General features: G+C 43.6%; 1 protein-coding gene across 4 annotated transcripts in view; it reads right to left on the bottom strand.

Moving 5' to 3' along the window:
• Positions 1-17,980, bottom strand: part of nav3 (neuron navigator 3) — a 490,514-nt gene that overhangs the window by 171,573 nt on the left and 300,961 nt on the right. For all 4 annotated transcript variants that reach the window (XM_030045462.1, XM_030045459.1, XM_030045460.1 and 1 more), the window contains exons 4-5: positions 16,930-17,002; positions 6,795-6,969 (exon numbers count right to left, since the gene is read on the bottom strand). In XM_030045462.1, the coding sequence (XP_029901322.1) occupies positions 6,795-6,969; positions 16,930-17,002 (248 nt within the window). The remainder of the gene's footprint in view (positions 1-6,794; positions 6,970-16,929; positions 17,003-17,980) is intronic.

The raw sequence follows: 17,980 nt of genomic DNA, 5'->3' as shown, positions 1-17,980 counted from the left end.
AAATAAGTGAAAATTAGCTAGAAACAAGAAACAAATTTTGCCAATGAAACAAGCAAATTTTCACTTGTTTCAAGCAGATTTTCACTTGAAACAAGAGACAATTGTCTAAAAACAAGTTACTTCTGAGGTGATCATGTCTTATTTTAAGTGTAATGAGATATTTTGACTAGAAATAAGACATTTTTGACTTGAAATAAGACAATAATCTTGGTAAGATGTTGAGTTTTTGCAGTGTAAACCAACATCTAGATCCACATCTGACCCATATCCATTCATTTACAAAGGAAAACCCACCAATTCAGTGTGTGACAGTCTACAAAAACACCACAACAAGCTGCTAGTTACCGGTCTCCATGATGCCACTGACTCTCATGTCGCCTCGTGTTTTCTCTCTTCTGCCACACACACACACACACACACACACGCTCCAAACTGTACCTAGGAGAGGAGTCGGGCTTGGCCGGGCTGTACGCTCTCCCGTAGGGCAGTCGGCTCTTCCTGTCGCGCGACACGGCGGTGGGCAGGCGTGAGGAGCGCCAGAGCGGGGGGTCAGTGTGCTCGCCCCGGGACATGCTGACTTAAAGAGGGGAGGGTTTCGCGGTGCCCTGCTTGGCCTGCCTGGGACCCCCCTGCCCTCAACAGCACACTGACTCTCCCGTGGCTCCGGGCTGTCGCGCTCAGTCCAATGGGGGAGTTCCCCTCGGACACACACACACACACACACACACACACACACACGTCCCATCCCCTGCCCCAGAGACACCAGTCAAGCCAGCAGGTGCTGTCTATAGAAAGCACCCCATTCCACGAGTGCAATATGCCAAATGTGTGTCAGAGTGTGTTTGCATGTGCGTGCGCGTGTGTGTGTGTGTGTGTGCAAATCTGCAAGAGAGATAATTAGGTAATTTAAAGAGCTTAAGATTTTAAATTTGAAACACCCATTGCTCTGTATTTTAAGAAGCGACCCAGGCACACTAAATCTTCCGGGCCAAATCTGAGCTTCGAGTAATTCATCATTGTGGAAAATTAGAATTATACAGGATATGAAGGGACTTTACGTCGGTGGCATTGTGGAAGGAAAAAAAAAACGCCATTAAAAAGGAGAAAGAGCCGACACACTGTCCTCAAAAAAAGGTCACGAACAGACTGAGGTGGTAAATAAAAATGTTCTTTTAAAGGTTAAGTTCACTGTTTTTGGAGTTTTCAAGTGAAAATTCACTTGAAATAAGTGAAAATTATCTAGAAACAAGAAACAAATTTTGCCAATGAAACAAGCAAATTTTCACTTGAAACAAGAGACAATTGTCTAAAAACAAGTTACTTCTGAGGTGATCGTGTCTTATTTTAAGTGTAATGAGATATTTTGACTAGAAATAAGACATTTTTGACTTGAAATAAGACAAATAATCTTGGTAAGATTTTGAGTTTTTGCAGTGGAGGCCTTATTTACAGATTATACATAACTTTGCTTTTCCCAAACATTCTTCCAAAACAGTGAACTTGTCCTTTAATTTGACATGATGAAGACAGGGCCATCAGAGTTCTTGTTATAAGCTAAATGTGGCTTCTTCAAAATGAGATTACGTAGTTATGGACTTTGAAGATGAATCTATGCACCCTGCTGCAGTTTATACATAACACACATAAATGCATTTGACAGCCAAATGTAAGGTAAATGTAATTTAACGCATGAATGTAAACCCTTACACTGAAGTTTCATATTTTTCATATTTCTCTACACGTGTATTTTCTAGCGTTCAACCAATCAGAGTCCCAAACTTCACATGGACTAAGCAGAGATTCATTAGCAGGTACGTAAAGCGGCACAAAGGCGGTTTTCAACCCCGAATCCGCACCAATTTACATGCAGAGACGCTTTTTTCACTCAAGAACAAAAATGTGCCGCATTCTGAAAACAGGTTTTCACAGATAACGCTGCGCCGCATAGACTCCACCTCGTCTAACTTTTATATAATCTAAAGCCTTCCGTAATCACCTCAGCGGAGAGAAGGAGTTATTTTGCCCTGAAGCGAACGCCGTCTGAGCTCATCATGTACGGGGCAACGACAGATCCAATGAATTTCAGATAACAGTTTCTCTTTCTCTTTGTCATCCCCGCACCTTTCTGCGTCTATAGCAGGGGCGGATCTAGACAAATATTCATGGGGTGGCAAGAGGGTGGCATGGAGACTTTAAGGGGTGGCAGAAATATATATGCTGATTTAATACCAAACGATCACATATATCAGCATTTGCTTGGAAAACCCCCAAATGAGGATATTTTAACTCAAAAACATTCTATTATTGTGGTACATGAGTAAAGCATTGAATAGAAAACCAAAAGGTGGCATTAGAAATATTTATTTATTTATTTATCAACCCCTTAAATAGTGGGAGTGTCAACTTTTGCTGCATTTACTTGCACTCGGACATTTGAGTCTCGTAACAGCGAGTTTCCGAACAGCCACAATTAAAAAAATAAAAAATAAATTGTCTGAAATTGGGGTGGCAACTAGGGTGGCAAGGCATTTTTCTAGGGGGGCAGCTGCCAACCCCTGCCACCCCCTAGAACCGCCTATGGTCTATAGGCAATATAACACACTCTGGCTTTGGCCGCGCGACCGTTTTGACACACAGCTGTGCTTAATAAAGCCGTATGCACACATACATCACGGCGTTAATGGAAAATTCCACCCTTGGACCGTCTTCTGCCGCTGCATAAAAACAACACGATGTGGAGATGTTTTGTGATAAAGTGTCGCAATTTACTTTGCCGGGCGCGTGCAACGATTTCGACCTCGAGCTGCCTCGTCGACGTGGTTTATTGTCGGCTTTCTCATGTTTCCCAGAACGACACACTCGGAAAAGGGGAAGGATCTTGCCTCATTCGGCGAGAGGTCATGCATGCAGCTGGAGAGATAAAAAGAAAGATAAAAAGAAAGAGAGCAAGCTGCACCACGGCGAGGTAGTTAATCGGTTGTTTTATAACGGTGTTAAAGCATTACATCAAGTGTTTTTCCTCCAATTAAGAGTGCACTCTGTAGAAATAGCCGGCATGACACTAACGCTGCGCGAACATCTGCAGCTTCTCGCTTTAGTTTTTTATTTTGATGCACGTCTAAAAGATCCAAAAGCGGACACACAGGGCGTTCACCTCTGACACTCGCTGAATGTTTGGAGTGTGTGACGTTTGACTCACACACTCCTGATCCTCTGGCTCATCCACACTCTACTGTCACCAAACACACACACACAAGCACACACACACACAGTGCAAGTCTGTCTGAGCACAGGGAGAGAGGCTGTTCGTCATGACCCCCTGAACAATCCCACGTCTTTATTCCCAGTCCAGTTTATTGGCTGCTGCACTGCAAAAACTCAAAATCTTACCAAGATTATTTGTCTTATTTCAAATCAAAATGTCTTATTTCTAGTCAAAATATCTCATTACACTTAAAATAAGACATGATCAGCTCAGAAATAACTTGTTTTTAGACAATTTTCACCTGTTTCAAGTGAAAATTTACTTGAAACAAGTTAAAATTTGCTTGAAACAAGAAACAAATTCTGCCAATGGAACAAGCAAATTTTTACTTGTTCACTTGTGTCACTAGTAAACATTTGCTTGTTCCATTGGCAGAATTTGTTTCTTGTTTCAAGTAAATTTTCACTTGAAACCAGTGAAAATTGTCTAAAAACAAGTTATTTCTGAGCTGATCATGTCTTATTTTAAGTGTAATGAGATATTTTGACTAGAAGTAAGACAAATATTCTTGGTAAGATTTTGAGTTTTTGCAGTGTGAGGGATTATTCAGTAGCTGCAGATGCAACAGTGTCGAAATGTTTAGGTTTTTTTTTTTTTTTTTAAATCTTTTTTCTTTATTTCATTCATTTATAATAGGAAAATAACAATTTAATATAAATACAAACATTCCCAGATCTTGAATGACAGGGAGCAGAAAGAAGAATAATCTTATTTAATCTGCCCCTTTATCCCAAGAAATCCATTTACAAAAAACATATTTAGTTTAGCACTAACATAGTTGTTTAGTTGAAGGTCATTTCAGTAATCATAAGGCCATTTATCGAGTAAAAACGCTGAATATTTTCTGATTCCAGCTTCACTAAGATCACTCAGATGCGAAGACTGTCTTATTTTTCTTATGTTCATATAATTACAAAAATAAAGCTCTGGGTCTTGTTGGTTGCTGATCAGACTGAGCAGATTGAAAACATCAGGTAATGATCATAAAACAATAAGCAATAGACTAATCGCCCATAAAACTCATCATCAGTTACAGCCTTTTACGACAAAGCATGAAATGACGGGAGTATTTTTCCATCATTCTCCAGAAAGAAAAAAAAAAAAAATCTCGTCTTTATTAAATTCAATTTCCATCCCTTAGCAGACTTTCCTTTCCTCCCCTCACTAACAGGAGAATATGTCTTTGCTTTATCACCGACAGACATGGAGTGGCCCTTTTGACCTCGGCCGTGGCCTCCAGCCCTCAGGCCCGCTTCACTAATCGGCCCCGGGGGGAGTGAGACGTTAGCGGGGCCGTGGACAGGCAGGGCAGAGGGCCTGCGGGTGGAAATTAACTCGGTCAACCTCATTGTGCGAGCCTGTCGGGGGGGCCTCCTTCGACTATTTATCCTCCGACTGGTTCTCCAACGCCACACCGGCAGAACTAAAGACTGCAGGAAACCCGAAAAGAGAATTAAAACATGCGACTCGAGCGGAAGTGCTGTTACCTCTGAATTGAAATGAGAGTTCAAACCGGATTCTTTGAAGTGGGAAAAAACGAGAAATGACAGAATAAGGCGGCAAACTGAGAAAAGCCGCCCAACGACAGAAACTGTAAACGTATGTAGTTGCTTCCATCCCTCGACTTGTTAGCAGAGCCTTCCTGGTGATTTATGCCGGCTAAAAATATACGGCAATAAAAATTGAGTGCATCTACAGTATCGGTGTGTGTGTGTGTGTGTGTGGTGTGTGAGGTCACTGGTGTTGGTGGACCGAGGCGGTGGTGAGCCGGGAACGCCAACTCCGCTCGGCTTTTCGTCTTACAGCGGCGAATTTGGGGTGAAAAGGCGAGGAGGGGAGGGTGGGGGCTTCCACACCTGTTGTTTCTAGGAGGGGGCAGGAGGGTGGGAATCGGAGGCAGCTGTTTCCCAAAACCTAACCCCCCCCCAGCCCCGTCCTCGTCCCCTTTCACCTCCAACACTCCTCCTCCTCCTCCAGTCCAACACACTCCAGTCGAATATGACTGTTCTCTCAGCGCTGGATTTTCACACACACACACACACTGACACAGATTCTCTCTCTCTCTCACACACACACACACACACACACACACATGCACATGCAGCAGGGCCAAGTGGAGCAGCAGTGCAGTAACCTGATCTGACCGGGGGGAATGCCGCCCATGTGTGGCATGTCAGGCCTGCCTTCAGAAGCCCCTCCACGGCCTCGTCTGTCTATTTACATCACGCGGGGGCCGGACCTCGCCTCGCCTCGCCTTTTACTGCTTTTACCGCCGTACGCCGTCACCGTCGCCTCCGCCGCGCATGTCTTCACGGTGTAAAACCAAAACGAACACAAGCCTCAGCTGCATCGTACGCTTTGTCTGCCAAACTTAGGAAAACTCACAGATTTGAATCAACTGAATCGAGTGACGGAGCGATTTATCTGTAATTCCATGCAAATACAAAAATGTGACAATACGCAATATAGATACAAACTGCATGTCACAGTGGGGCTCTTTTTAAATGGTTGTCTATGTTATGTCCCCGGGTTTTTTTTTTTTTTTTTTTTTAATTGAATGGGCTCTATGTGTTGTCTTGCACTGCAAGTGATTGAGGAGAAACGACATTTCAGGCTCCTGATGTATGTAGGTACATGGGGAAAATGACAATAAAAGTGATTCTGATTCTGATTCTGATTCTGATTCTGATCGTGGGGCATGAAAACACCACGTTTCGTTCTGTTGTAGAAATCACAAATGAGACGGCTCGCTCATCATAATTTCACAAGTTCTCCGCTGAAAGTGCATCGACACCCGACTCTTTTCCAGCAAAACCTCGTCTCACAGCTAGAAATCTGCCGCTGGTGGATCCTGATGCACCCATTCCTCTTTCAGCCATGATAGTTATTAACAGTGTGTGCGCTCAAACGTACGATGATTTCATAACTCTTCAAAGACTGAGACAGTTTCCATTAGAAATAACTGTCAGCGTCTCAAATATAACATTTAGCTGAGTAAAATCACGGAGCAGGGTGTCTGAAGTGCGGTTTGGCTCGCTGCAATTATCTGCTGAGTCTCGTAATGAGCAAATACAACATGTAATTTAGGAAGCTATTATTTTGAACGTCATTAAAATGTACTTGGCGCATTTTTAATTTAATCCCAGGCCCTGGAAAGTGAAATATACTCATTTGAGATGTGTTCCAATGACAGCTAAGTCTGCAGACCTCCGGCTGAGGGCCGCCGTGGCTCCTCCTCCCGGTTAAAACTTCCTCGCGGAGCTGACGCTGCAAAGCCACTCAGAGCGTTTAATGAGAAACATCCTCCGTGATGGATGCTGTTTGTTTTCGACACCGCCGAGAGGCAATCGTATTCATCAATTTGCCTGTTTGCAAAAGCCGATTCGGCCCAATTAACGAGACAAAATCAATAAATCAGTCAACGTCTGTTCGGAAATGGTGCGATTCAAACCAGCGGCCACTAGCTGCACGACAACGCCGACCCAACGCATCTTCTCCGGCTGCATCTCCACACACACATGCGGCGTACCTGGACTGCATCTCTTGCGTCTTGAGGCTGCCGGCGGACGACGCGGCGCTGCTGGTCTGCTGGCTGAGCTCCACCAGGGACTGGTAGTACTGCTGCTGCTGCTGCTGCTGCTGCTTGTAGCGCGACAGGATGAAGAAGAGGCCCAGGATGCTCTTTAGGTTGCCATTCCTGATCTCTGCAAGGGGAAAAACACACAAAATGTACAACGTGTGAGCGTGCACTTTATACTTCTGCAGTTACGGTTGGCGGCAAGGCTCTCCAGCATCATTCAGCCACAGCCTCATTCGCAGCATTTAATATTACACATGCAGTATGTAGAGCTACACTGACAACTGTATTTAGAAGGAATTAACACTTACTTGGTATGAGATATATATATATATATATATATAATATCGCCTGCAGCACACATGGATTACCAGTTGTAGAGGATCAAGACTACAGCATCTCCTTACATACGGTACACACAAAATAGAAATGAAACTGTGGGTGAACTTGTGGAGCGGCGGCTCAGAGGCAGAAGTCTGGTGCAAGAGGAAGTCTGAGTCAAAATTAAAACAGATACATGCACGGCTATTTCTCCGAATTCAACTGTAACCACAAAAGGAGGAACTGAGTCTGAGTTAATGTCCGCCACTGGTACAGTACGATGATGCCGACAGAAGTGGCAGGTTTATTTTAGTTCATCTGTGCAGTGACAAAACAGAGAAGTGAAATGATGTGGGCTGATGATAATTAAATTAAAAAAAAAAAAATGGGGGGAAAATGGATAAGTTGGATAGTAGAGGCAACAGAAAACTACTGGAAAACTGCAAAAAGAAAAAAGAAAAAAGATTTAAAATTGATGATGGTACAGAAAATGGAGTCACGGTGGAAGTGAGAGCGTAGCAGCGCATGGGAGCGTGTGTGTCAGGTTACTGCAGACTAGACTTAATGTGAGCATAACAGAGACTGTGTTGCTGTTTGTGGAATCAGATCCACTTGAATGTGCAGCCAAAGCCGTCGCTATTGACTTGACTTAGCTGACAACAGCAAAAAAAAAAAAAAAAAGAAAAAAAAGCTCCTAATCAATGACTAACGTTGTCCGCCTGGAGTGTTTATCCGATCCGGAACAGGCCCCTAAGTTCATCTCAAAACTCAAACAAATGTATTCCTCGCAGACTCTTCTTACACACAGCCGGGGAAAAAAAAAAAGAAAAAAAAAGGATTCAACAGCCACCGACGAGGGAGAATTGATCACTCCGGCTAACGCATCCATTTGTGAAATGGACTTTTCATATCAAGCCCTCTCTCTCTCTGAGGGCTGGCACCGCGGCAGACGCAGGATAGCCGAGGTTGATGCAGCGGTTTTCACCCTCTATTTTTCAATCTAGCACGGCTCAACCTCCATGGCTGTGTTGTTTGGAGATTGCGAAAGTTGGGGAAGATTAATCTCTTGGGGGGAGTTTTCCATTTTCTTACTCCCGGAGGCAGTAATTTATAGCGTGCCTTGGGGATAGCCTGAACAGCGGCAGCATTTTCTGTGCTTTTAGAGGGAGACAGCGGTGCAGATTCAGCCGACCCGTCACTCACCGAGGCCAGACACTTTGGCAATAATGACAATTACAATTAGGGGAGGAAGAAGAGGAGGAAGAATTGAGCCAGGGGTCACCGTAAAGGGTGGTCTCCATCATAATGAGACAACAGTTTTTGCAAGTAGAGATCTTTTATTAGCATCATCTTTGATAATGTCATTTCTTCACCAACTGACATCCATTACTTTGCCGTGGCAACTCCAGTAAAGTTCAACCAAGATCAGGCGAGCAGGGAACAGACTATTTTTTTAACCCTTTATCGGGCAAGTGACTATTTTTGGTAATTTCAAAAATTTTGCATATCACGCCCATCCCCTGTCTCAGTTAGTTCAATAATCATTTGGTCTTCACCCAGCCAATCAGCAAAGATCGCTCTACATCCCAGGTCACATGATTGTGGCATTTGACCAACTCATTGGCTTTGATTTTCTATAGGAAAATGAAAATTTTTGAAAAATTTTATAAAAGTACTAAAGTTATATCTTGTTCACTAATAACAGTCTAGGGTTGTTTTTTTTTTTAATTTCAAAGTATTTCAGTGAGTGCCCTATAAAGGGTTAATATCCCAGCCATAAGACAAAAATGATCCCCAAAAATTGAGACAAAATACAAAAATGTGCTTCCTCTCCCATTTTATTCTCCAAAGAAGGGATGCGGTGATCGCAGGGTTTCATTCTGACAGCACAGTGGATTGCAAACTTAAGTGGCAACGAGAGCAATTCTTTGGACCAGACGTCTGCAAACCATCCGTTACCGCCAAAAAGCCTCCAAAACCAACAGGCGGAATCGAATCAGTGAAAAACTGCGAGTCGACCAGCGGCTCCGTGAAATCGTTATAAAACAAGGGATTTTTGCACAACAACCAAAAGAAACAACATTAAACAACATTCATCCAAGGCCGTGTGAGTTCTCCGCTGTTTTTGGAGGGACTCCTGAGAAGCCGAGACACAAAAGAGCATTCTTACGGACCTTAAAATAGGAATAACTTGCTCTTTATGATATGCACGGCATCTACAGCATTTCACACAGCAAAACGCACACTAGCTTCTCAAGAGCCACACAGATGCTTGCCTCAGATGGCTATCGAGGGTGAGCCCGAGGAATCCAGTCGCCTTCGGAGGTTCTTGAGCCTTTCCCTCCTGGAGGCATTAAAGGGCATTAACCCTATAAAGCCATTTGCATCATATATGATACACAATTTTCAATTCTGTTTTTCGTTTTCGGTTTAATCAATACTTGACCCAAATACTGTTGTATACCTTTGAACCCTTCCCCTGTTCACCCTGGACCATACCATTGGCACTTCAAGTACATATCATATATCATACACCAGAAAGGTCGTGTAATAACATATTTTTTGATTTTTTTCATATATATATATATTATTATTGGACGAAATAAAAGGTTCAGTTTCAAAAAATTGGAATTTTCTGCCAATTCTTCCATAGTTCAGGCTTTATAGGGTTAAAGCTCACTGGTGGCAGAAAGCAACACGATATAGCAGCATGAGCATAATAATAATAACGCAGGACGAGTGAGCGCCAGATCTGTAATTATCGGTTAAGTTACGGTCGTATGTGATTCATGTGCATCTCGAGCACCTGATATGCTGCTGTGCCCTGCCTCGGTCACCGCAAAGCTCCATTTCTTTGACATCTGACCATACAGCGGCTTTCCTGTTGCATCTTATACATGGAGCACATCTGTGGTGAAAAGGGTTGACATTTGACGGGTAAAAAAAAAAACAAAAAAAAAACAGCAGACCGCCATGCCTCCCAGAACAAGTCAAGCTAATGATCGAGTTCAGCCGTGATATAACCTCCTCTAATGTCACTTTGTCCATTAAGCGAGCCCCCCTTGTTGGCTTGCTACAGATACAGCGTCTGTGCAGGTTTCATTTACAAGAAAAAGCGTGCGTGCTGAAATGACGCTGCACTGCCGCTCCATCTCTGAGAGAAACTATCGGGGGAATTCAAGCATTGCACTTTTCACTCGGGTATTGGAAGATATAAGGGACGGTCCGGCCGCTAATGTTGCTCATTTGTTTTGTTTTTCTGCACAACACGGGACAAATAATGACCTGCAGCACCGAGATGCGAAATAAATGCATAAAAAGGGACTGCTACTGTCTGTGTTTTTTTTTTTTTTTCTGCACAAGTTTACGACTAAATAATGGTAGTGCTGAGTGTCACTGGCACCGGTAGCGCTGACTCTTTTTTCCAAAGTGATGTAGGAGAAGGGCTATCAGCAGTTCTGAGCTCGTTTTTCTGCTTGACCATCATTTGGCTGCGGTGCGTCTTGTCGCTGGGCCAGAGCCCTGTCGGTCTGCCCCGCCGGATGAGATTTACGCCGTTAAACTTTTGCAGCGGTGTCACTGTTTGCCGTAGCTTACTTACTTTTATTTGGAAAATATCAGTGACTGAACCGCCAAGGGTTCTATATAAACATGTCTTTCAGTTCTGATGAGCATGTATGCAACACCAGGCATGCTACTGAAGGTAGATTTACTCTACCTAAAGTGAAAACAAACAAGATGAAAAGTACGGTAATGTTTGGAGCCATGGTGATATGGAATGCTCTGCCGGGACGTATCATTTAAGAAAAAAACAAAGATAGATTTAAAGAATTACTGAAAGAGTATTTATTAGCAAAACAGTTCTCGGGGTCTGCTGATGTTTAGTTGTGGATACTGGGTACAAGTAATTAGTGTTAGTTTGATGAGCTTTATGAAATCCAAATGATGTTTTTGTAAATGCAATATACTGGAATCACATCTAATGTATGTTGATATATACCTGACCATCTGACAATTTATGAATTAGGTTAATAGCTACATTTCGGACAATTAATGTGAACTAGGTCCTGTACTATATATATGTTTTTGTTTTTATTTTGTAGATTGGTGTGAGTTGTTTTTGGTTGTTGTTTGGATCTTGTTGTGTGGTGTGTTTTTTGTGTAATATACTGCAATGTAAAGATAATTGTGTTGGGTGTGGACTCCAGGAAGAATAGCGATGGCCTTAGCCAAAGCTAATGGAGATCCAAATAAAGATAAAGATAATCAAAAAGCAGCAAATAAGACGGGGAATGTGTTATTTTGTTATGTTAAAAATGGCTAAGAATGGCGAAGGGTTTAGGGGACATCCAGGGTAATTTCCCCAAAGACATTTCTAAACACTGGCAGTGAATTTCATCTCACAGATTCACAGAGAATAGCAATGGCCTTAGCCAAAGCTAATGGAGATCCAAATAAAGATAAAGATAAAGCTTCTGAGATTTAGGGAGAACCTCAGACGGCAGGAAAGGGGAGTTTGGTTCTTGAGTCGGCGGTGGGTTGGTGAAGCCCACATGAGGCACTTCTGTCAGCAGTGTGCAGCGTTTTCATCTGCCGGATCCAGGAGGGCTCTAGCCGCTCCGCAGCAGCGCATAAGAGAAGTGTTTCTGTTTGGCCCGCACTCAATGAAAATGGGCCCTGCTTCTGGAGGCCTTTTAAGTGGTTAATGTGGTTTCATTCAATCTCTTTTTTTCTTATTTGGAGAGGTTAGTTATTTTATGAGCCACAGAGGACTTGGGAGGCGGGGAAGGGAAGGTTCGACTACAGCTGGGCAACACAAGAGAGGCATAGATTGTGCGAGTGCTGAAGTGCTCGACTCTCTCTTTGCCTCATTAATCAACCTTTCCCAGGTTTAATCCCCAAACAACAGGCTACACATCTTTGCCCAAGGCCTAACCACTTCTACAATTATTGTTTTGTCTTTGCTTTTGCTGCTGCCTTCCTCTTTAGGTAGTCTGAACTTGTTTTTAATTTCTCGTTGGACTTGACTGTGGATCCACCAAGGTTTAAGTTAAGTTGCAAATATAATTTTCACCAGTATCCCTTACCCTAATCAATGTCAGACCCTCAAAGCAGTGTTATCTGTGTGTTGAAATGACCAGCCACTGCACATTTTGCTCTTAAAACGTGCTACCCAGATAACATTTCTTGCATTAGTGGTATACGGTGTGATCACACTGATCTGCAGCTATTGTGCAACAGTTGTTCCCAGTTTCTATGAGCAGATGATTGCGTTTCATCTTCATCAATTATACACAGATCAATTTTGTGTTTAAGTAATGTTGGCTTGTTTGCAGGTAGCTCCCTAAACATGCCATCTGTTCAGCTATCCTTCATAGTCAGTCCACAATCACAAACGTCCCCTGTCTCATGGTAACCTACATTAATTTTATTTTTTTGAGTCTATCTGATCAGAAACTTCACTTTTATTGCTGACAAAATATGATCTACACCCATAATGGCATTGCTCTTTTTCCAGCTTACTTGTTGAGCTATTATTTACAGCCGATTCCACAGGGGACCCCCATCCTGGCGCCAGATGTGGTTACTTGCCGATTCGTGACACGACAGCAAAGCCCTCTGACACATTTGAAGCTGACGAGCAGACACTCAGACTTTGAGAGAGTTGGAGGGAACAAATGGCAGCAGATGACACGACAGTAACGCTGAAACTGAAATCCGCTGGCAGTCCAAAGCAGCCTTTGTGTTTTGAGAGACCAATACCATCACGTCCTGGGCCTCAGCCAGTCGGGGCGAAAAAAAACTACGGCTGCGACCTCGGCGACCTTGCATGGCGGAGTCTTTAAGTGCTAATTGGACTAATGAAAACAGACCTCTTTTTGAAAAGGCCCGCACCCACCAAGATCAAGGGCAGGTTTACGGTGGTAAGCAGGTCACAGCGTGCCCGCTAGCCCAACAATCAATAAGAGGCTGGTCAGTCGGGCCTCAGCTGCAGAGACTCTGCAGAGGCAAGACGCTCTAATGACCTGCTGGAGAGACCCCTCACCGAAACCCATTATCCACCGCAGGAAACGCGTGCACGGCTTCACACCTGCTTTTTAACCCCTGAGTTTCCCTTCAAAAAAGTTACATCCACGACCCTTCAAGTGGACAAAAATGTCCATTTCTAGAAAGTGACCACCAAAAGGTCACAGGGGGGTGATTTTTGGCAAGAGGGGGTAATTTTGGGTTAAATTTGAAACTCCCAACTTTCAGCATGAAAATCCATTATTTGACCCTGTAATGCATTTTTATCACATCCATGACCCTTCAAGTGGACAAAAATGTCCACCTGTCATTTATCCAATTTTTATTGTTGCTATTTGTACTTATTATCCTCAAAATCTTTGAAGCGACTCATATGGAGTTACACTAAGTCACTTTTGACATGGATTTCAAGATTTTAACCCCTTCCAGGTCATTTTGAACACCTGAAAGAGGTGTGCCTTAGAAATAAAATCAAAATGAGAGTGGATGGGTTCATGGATGGATGGGATCATGGATAGGTTAAAAATGCATTACAGGGTCAAAAAATGGAATTTTTGTGCTGAAAGTTGCGATTTTGAAATTTCACCCAGAATGACACCCCCTCACCAAAACTCAACTCTGGTGAGGATGGTGATTGTCTGTGAGGGAGTTTTGAATTTTGAAAATGGGCAAAAATGTCCAGGGGTCATACGAGGGTTAAAGGGTGGAAACTGCAAAATGAACTTCCTGTGGATCATTTTTCTTTGAGGCTTTTTTTTTTTTACCAACTTCTCTGGCGCTAATTGCTTGCGATCAATTGCTTGTCAATCAAGCAACGCGGCCGAAACCGTTCCGTCCTTCTCCTTGGATGAAGTTTGTGTTTCTTGCTGTTGAAAACAGGATAATGACTTTAACCTCAGTGGACAAGCAGGCTTAGCAGGCAGGATCCCCCCTCTTCTTAAAAAAAAACAAAACAAAAAAAATGACCACCCACAGATAATAGGGAAAAAGCCAGTCAGTTGTTCTTTGTGCCAACCAGGTGGACAAATGATCCTCGTGCTCACCACCCAGTTCTTCTGTTTATTTAAAATAAACTGCTGTTGCTGCTACTGGAAGAGCAAAGCGCATCACTTTCTCTTTTTTTTTTTTTTTTTTTTGCCAGAGGATTTCCAGTAAAAAACCTGCCTGTTTTGCATCAATCACTGAGTCGGGAAGTAGGGGGGAAAAAAAATTGATTTATTTGGAGGAAAATTCTCTTTATTAGTTTAACTTTTCGGTGGTTTCTGAAGAGGTTGAGAACGATCGGAGTTTATGTGCCTTGCTCAACGGAAGATACTAAGCGAGGGTGGCATTTCTTAAACGTAGAGGAGGATTTTGAAGGTCCAGGTTTTGATCCACTGACATTTATTTACCCTCTGGTCATTCGTGGTGGGCACAAGCTCACTGAAACGCTGCTGTGGCCCCTCGATAACTCTGTTTTCTTTTCATGCCTGGACAAATGTTTTGCAGTTGTTTTTATTGTGGTCGACGATTTCCCTGGTAGGAAATGAGTCAGGGGGAACCATATCGCTGCTCATTACAGTGAACGTTTCTGGGACTTTTGGTTTACAGCCTCCCACCCGACACATGCCATTTGCAGAGGGGACTTCCACAGAGATTATTACAATAAATAGGCTTTCTCTGGGGAAAAAAAAATAAAAAAATAAAAAAATCCCACACTCAGCATGCACATCAAACATGCCCTGTTTCTTTCTTTCTTTCTTTTTTTTTTTTTTATCCCTACAACTCGTAAAAAGATAATAAAGCGCTGCACATGCCAGCTTGCAGAGCCTGGAAAGCCCTTGGCTGATTCAATTAGACATAAGAGGGCAAACATGGCCATCTAATTCAACACACACACACACACACACATCAAGTCATGGAAAGAGGGCTGTCAGAGGTCCGCGACTGAAACAGAGAAAGACAGATTGGTTGAAGGATGTGATGAAAAGTGCCAGCAACCGGAATGGACACAGTAACCCAATAGCCTATATATTCACAGACCCACTTTTAAATTCCAGGCCTACGGAGTCACTTTGCTGTTTTTAGTGCTGGGGAGGGGGTTGGTGGTGGTGGTGGTGGTGGTGGTGGGGGAGGCAGAATTTAGGGCTGTCGGTCCGAGCTGTCGGTCAGGCTGCCAGACTATTTCTGCCGCTGGAGAGGTCAAGGACGCGCTCACCTCCTTAACGTTTAAAGGTTTAAAGGAGAGCCGGAGCAACATGGGGTCTGGGCCGGCTCGGGTCCTAAATAACAGCTGGGGCCGCTTTCTGCTGGAATAATTGAGACACGTGCGCCCATGAGTATTGGAAATCCACTTTAAGTTCTCCTTAATTTATTTTTCCGGCATCTGTCCTGAATAAATACTGTGTACGGACAATTATCTCAATATAATTAAAGCCACAAGTGTATGGTAACACAAAATTGCAACGCTAAACAATTTGGTAAAAAAAAAAAAAAGTCATATTGCAATTATTTTGACAGATATTGTGATTGACTATTTTAATGGGGCTATTATTTTTGCATCATAATTTTCATTTTCACTGAAAAAACTATTAATGATGGTGTGATTTTTTTCTCAGTTTTGCAGAATATGATTTGTGGACCAGCCCTGTCGCATAGCAAGACATTTACAACGCTATTTTGCCACACATTTATTTTACCTTTATGAAAAAATGACAGCTCCTCCGTTTTGCCGTTTGGATGATATTTGATTGATTGTTCGGTCCTACTCTAAACTCTCCCAACCACATCAAACATGTGAATCAAAGTTTTCATCGATAACAGGTGTTGATTCTCCCGTGATAATTATTTTGAGCCGACTGGAGTGCTGATTGGAGAGTTGTTGGTCCACTTCCAGAGCCGGTGCGGCTCCATAGCCGATTTTCAAAATCATCACAAGTGGTAATATTAACCCTGATGAGTGTGGATTTCTCTAAACAGCGGCGCAGGGGTAGGTTTTTACACTCTCAGCGCTGACGGTTTTTTTGCAGCATGAGAAGCGAGTAAAACCTTTGATTTTTGCCAAATTCCTCTCGGGAGCCGGGGGGCAGCAGCTCTTTTCATGCGGAGAATAAATGTGACTTTTTTGCAGCTGAATCTATTTTCCAACTTAGCAGGGAGTATGGGATCCTCAAACTGAGCCACTCCAAATCCCATTTCGGTTGATGTTCCCTGCGGCTCTCCAGTGTACAACAAAATCCTTACATAACACATATTTTAGAAGAATACTGTAATTATAACCTCTGGCCTTTTTTGCGTTGATGGTTGATTTTTAGCTTATCGTTCAATTTGGGGGTGTTGTTGTAGTCTTAGCTGTCATATCAACCATGCACACCCTGATAGGCAGGAGGCAAATCCCTCTCCCCCTCTGTTTTCTCCACCCACAACCCACTGCGATGCCCTAATGATTACCTCGCTTGCCATGGTGCATGCAACAGATTTAGAAATTGTGCACCCTGCTATGATACCAACGTGGTAAATTCCAATCCTGTGAAGTATAAGAGTATGTCTTGGAAATAGGCTTTAGCCAGTATTTTTTTTTTATGACATTTTCGGTGCTCTGAAGAAATGGAAAGCAACCCGCAGAAGGTTTGGGTGGTGCCGGAGCCAAATGCTTTTTCCAGGTCTTGGAAATTAGAAGAACAACACGGAGATCCCCCCCCCCCCCCCCCCCCCCCCACCACCACGAGTGCACGAGTTGCACGTTGTTTGCTCTGCTTACCTTCTGCTGAGAGCCCTTGTACGTTCACTCCTCTGGCGTCCAGGAAGCTGAGGCAGGCGTCCACATTCTCGATCTGCCGGCACAAAGCGGAGAGACGGCGGACAGTCAGCACAAAGGACGGACATAGCAGGAATGAGGCGACACTTAACATTCAATGAGCCTAAATGTCTGCGGGTGTCGCTGGGAGGGCGGAGGACAGCGCCCGATCACCATATTACCCATAAAGCAGCTCATTGTCTGGTTATTACCCCGACCCCCGCTTGACCCTAGGCCCCGGCCGGCTGACATACTGGCCGCAGTGTGTGTCCCCACCTACACAGCCCGGGGTGCACACACACATACACACACATGCACGCGCACACACACTGTATGGTGATTCTTCTGTTCGCAGAGGTGTCGTGGATGCATGAGGTGTGCACGCAGGACGGCAAAATCAAGAAAGGAAACGGACAAAAGCGAGCTAGATGAGCTTTTTCTGGACAGACGGCGAAGCTGAAATGTCTTCAGAAGTCTTGAAGGTGATTTCTGCTCTCAAACCTTTAAAACTTTAGGGAGGCTTAGCTCAAAGCCATGACACTAGAGGACTAAGGCAGACGGTACAAAAGAGAGCACTACAGTGACGGTTAAACGAGTGGAGATTTTATGCACAGGACTGTTTGAGAGTGAAGATTAATGATCAGAGGTGAGTTAAATAATAATAAATAAAATAAATGGACTGCATTTCTATAGCACTTTTCTAGACTACTGACCACTCAAAGCGCTTTACGTTTGCCTCACATTCACCCATACACTGATGGCAAAGACTACCAGCAAGGTGCCTAGCTGTCCCTCCAGCAGTGAGGGGTTCAGTGTCTTGCTCAAGGACACTTCAACACTCTCTGGAGGAGCTGGGGATCGAACAAGGAACCAGACGACCGCTATACCTCCTGAGCCATGCCGCCCCTTAAAGTTCTCAGTATAACTGGACCTACTGAAGGACTTAACTGTTTTTTGAATTCTCTCCATTTTTCCCATCCACGCTCCAAAGCTAGAGCAGTTTATTTTAATTGAT

This window comes from Myripristis murdjan, chromosome 23 (genome assembly GCF_902150065.1).
Source record: "Myripristis murdjan chromosome 23, fMyrMur1.1, whole genome shotgun sequence".
In the NCBI taxonomy this organism is placed as follows: domain Eukaryota; kingdom Metazoa; phylum Chordata; class Actinopteri; order Holocentriformes; family Holocentridae; genus Myripristis; species Myripristis murdjan.
This window is presented reverse-complemented; position numbering and strand designations above follow the sequence as displayed.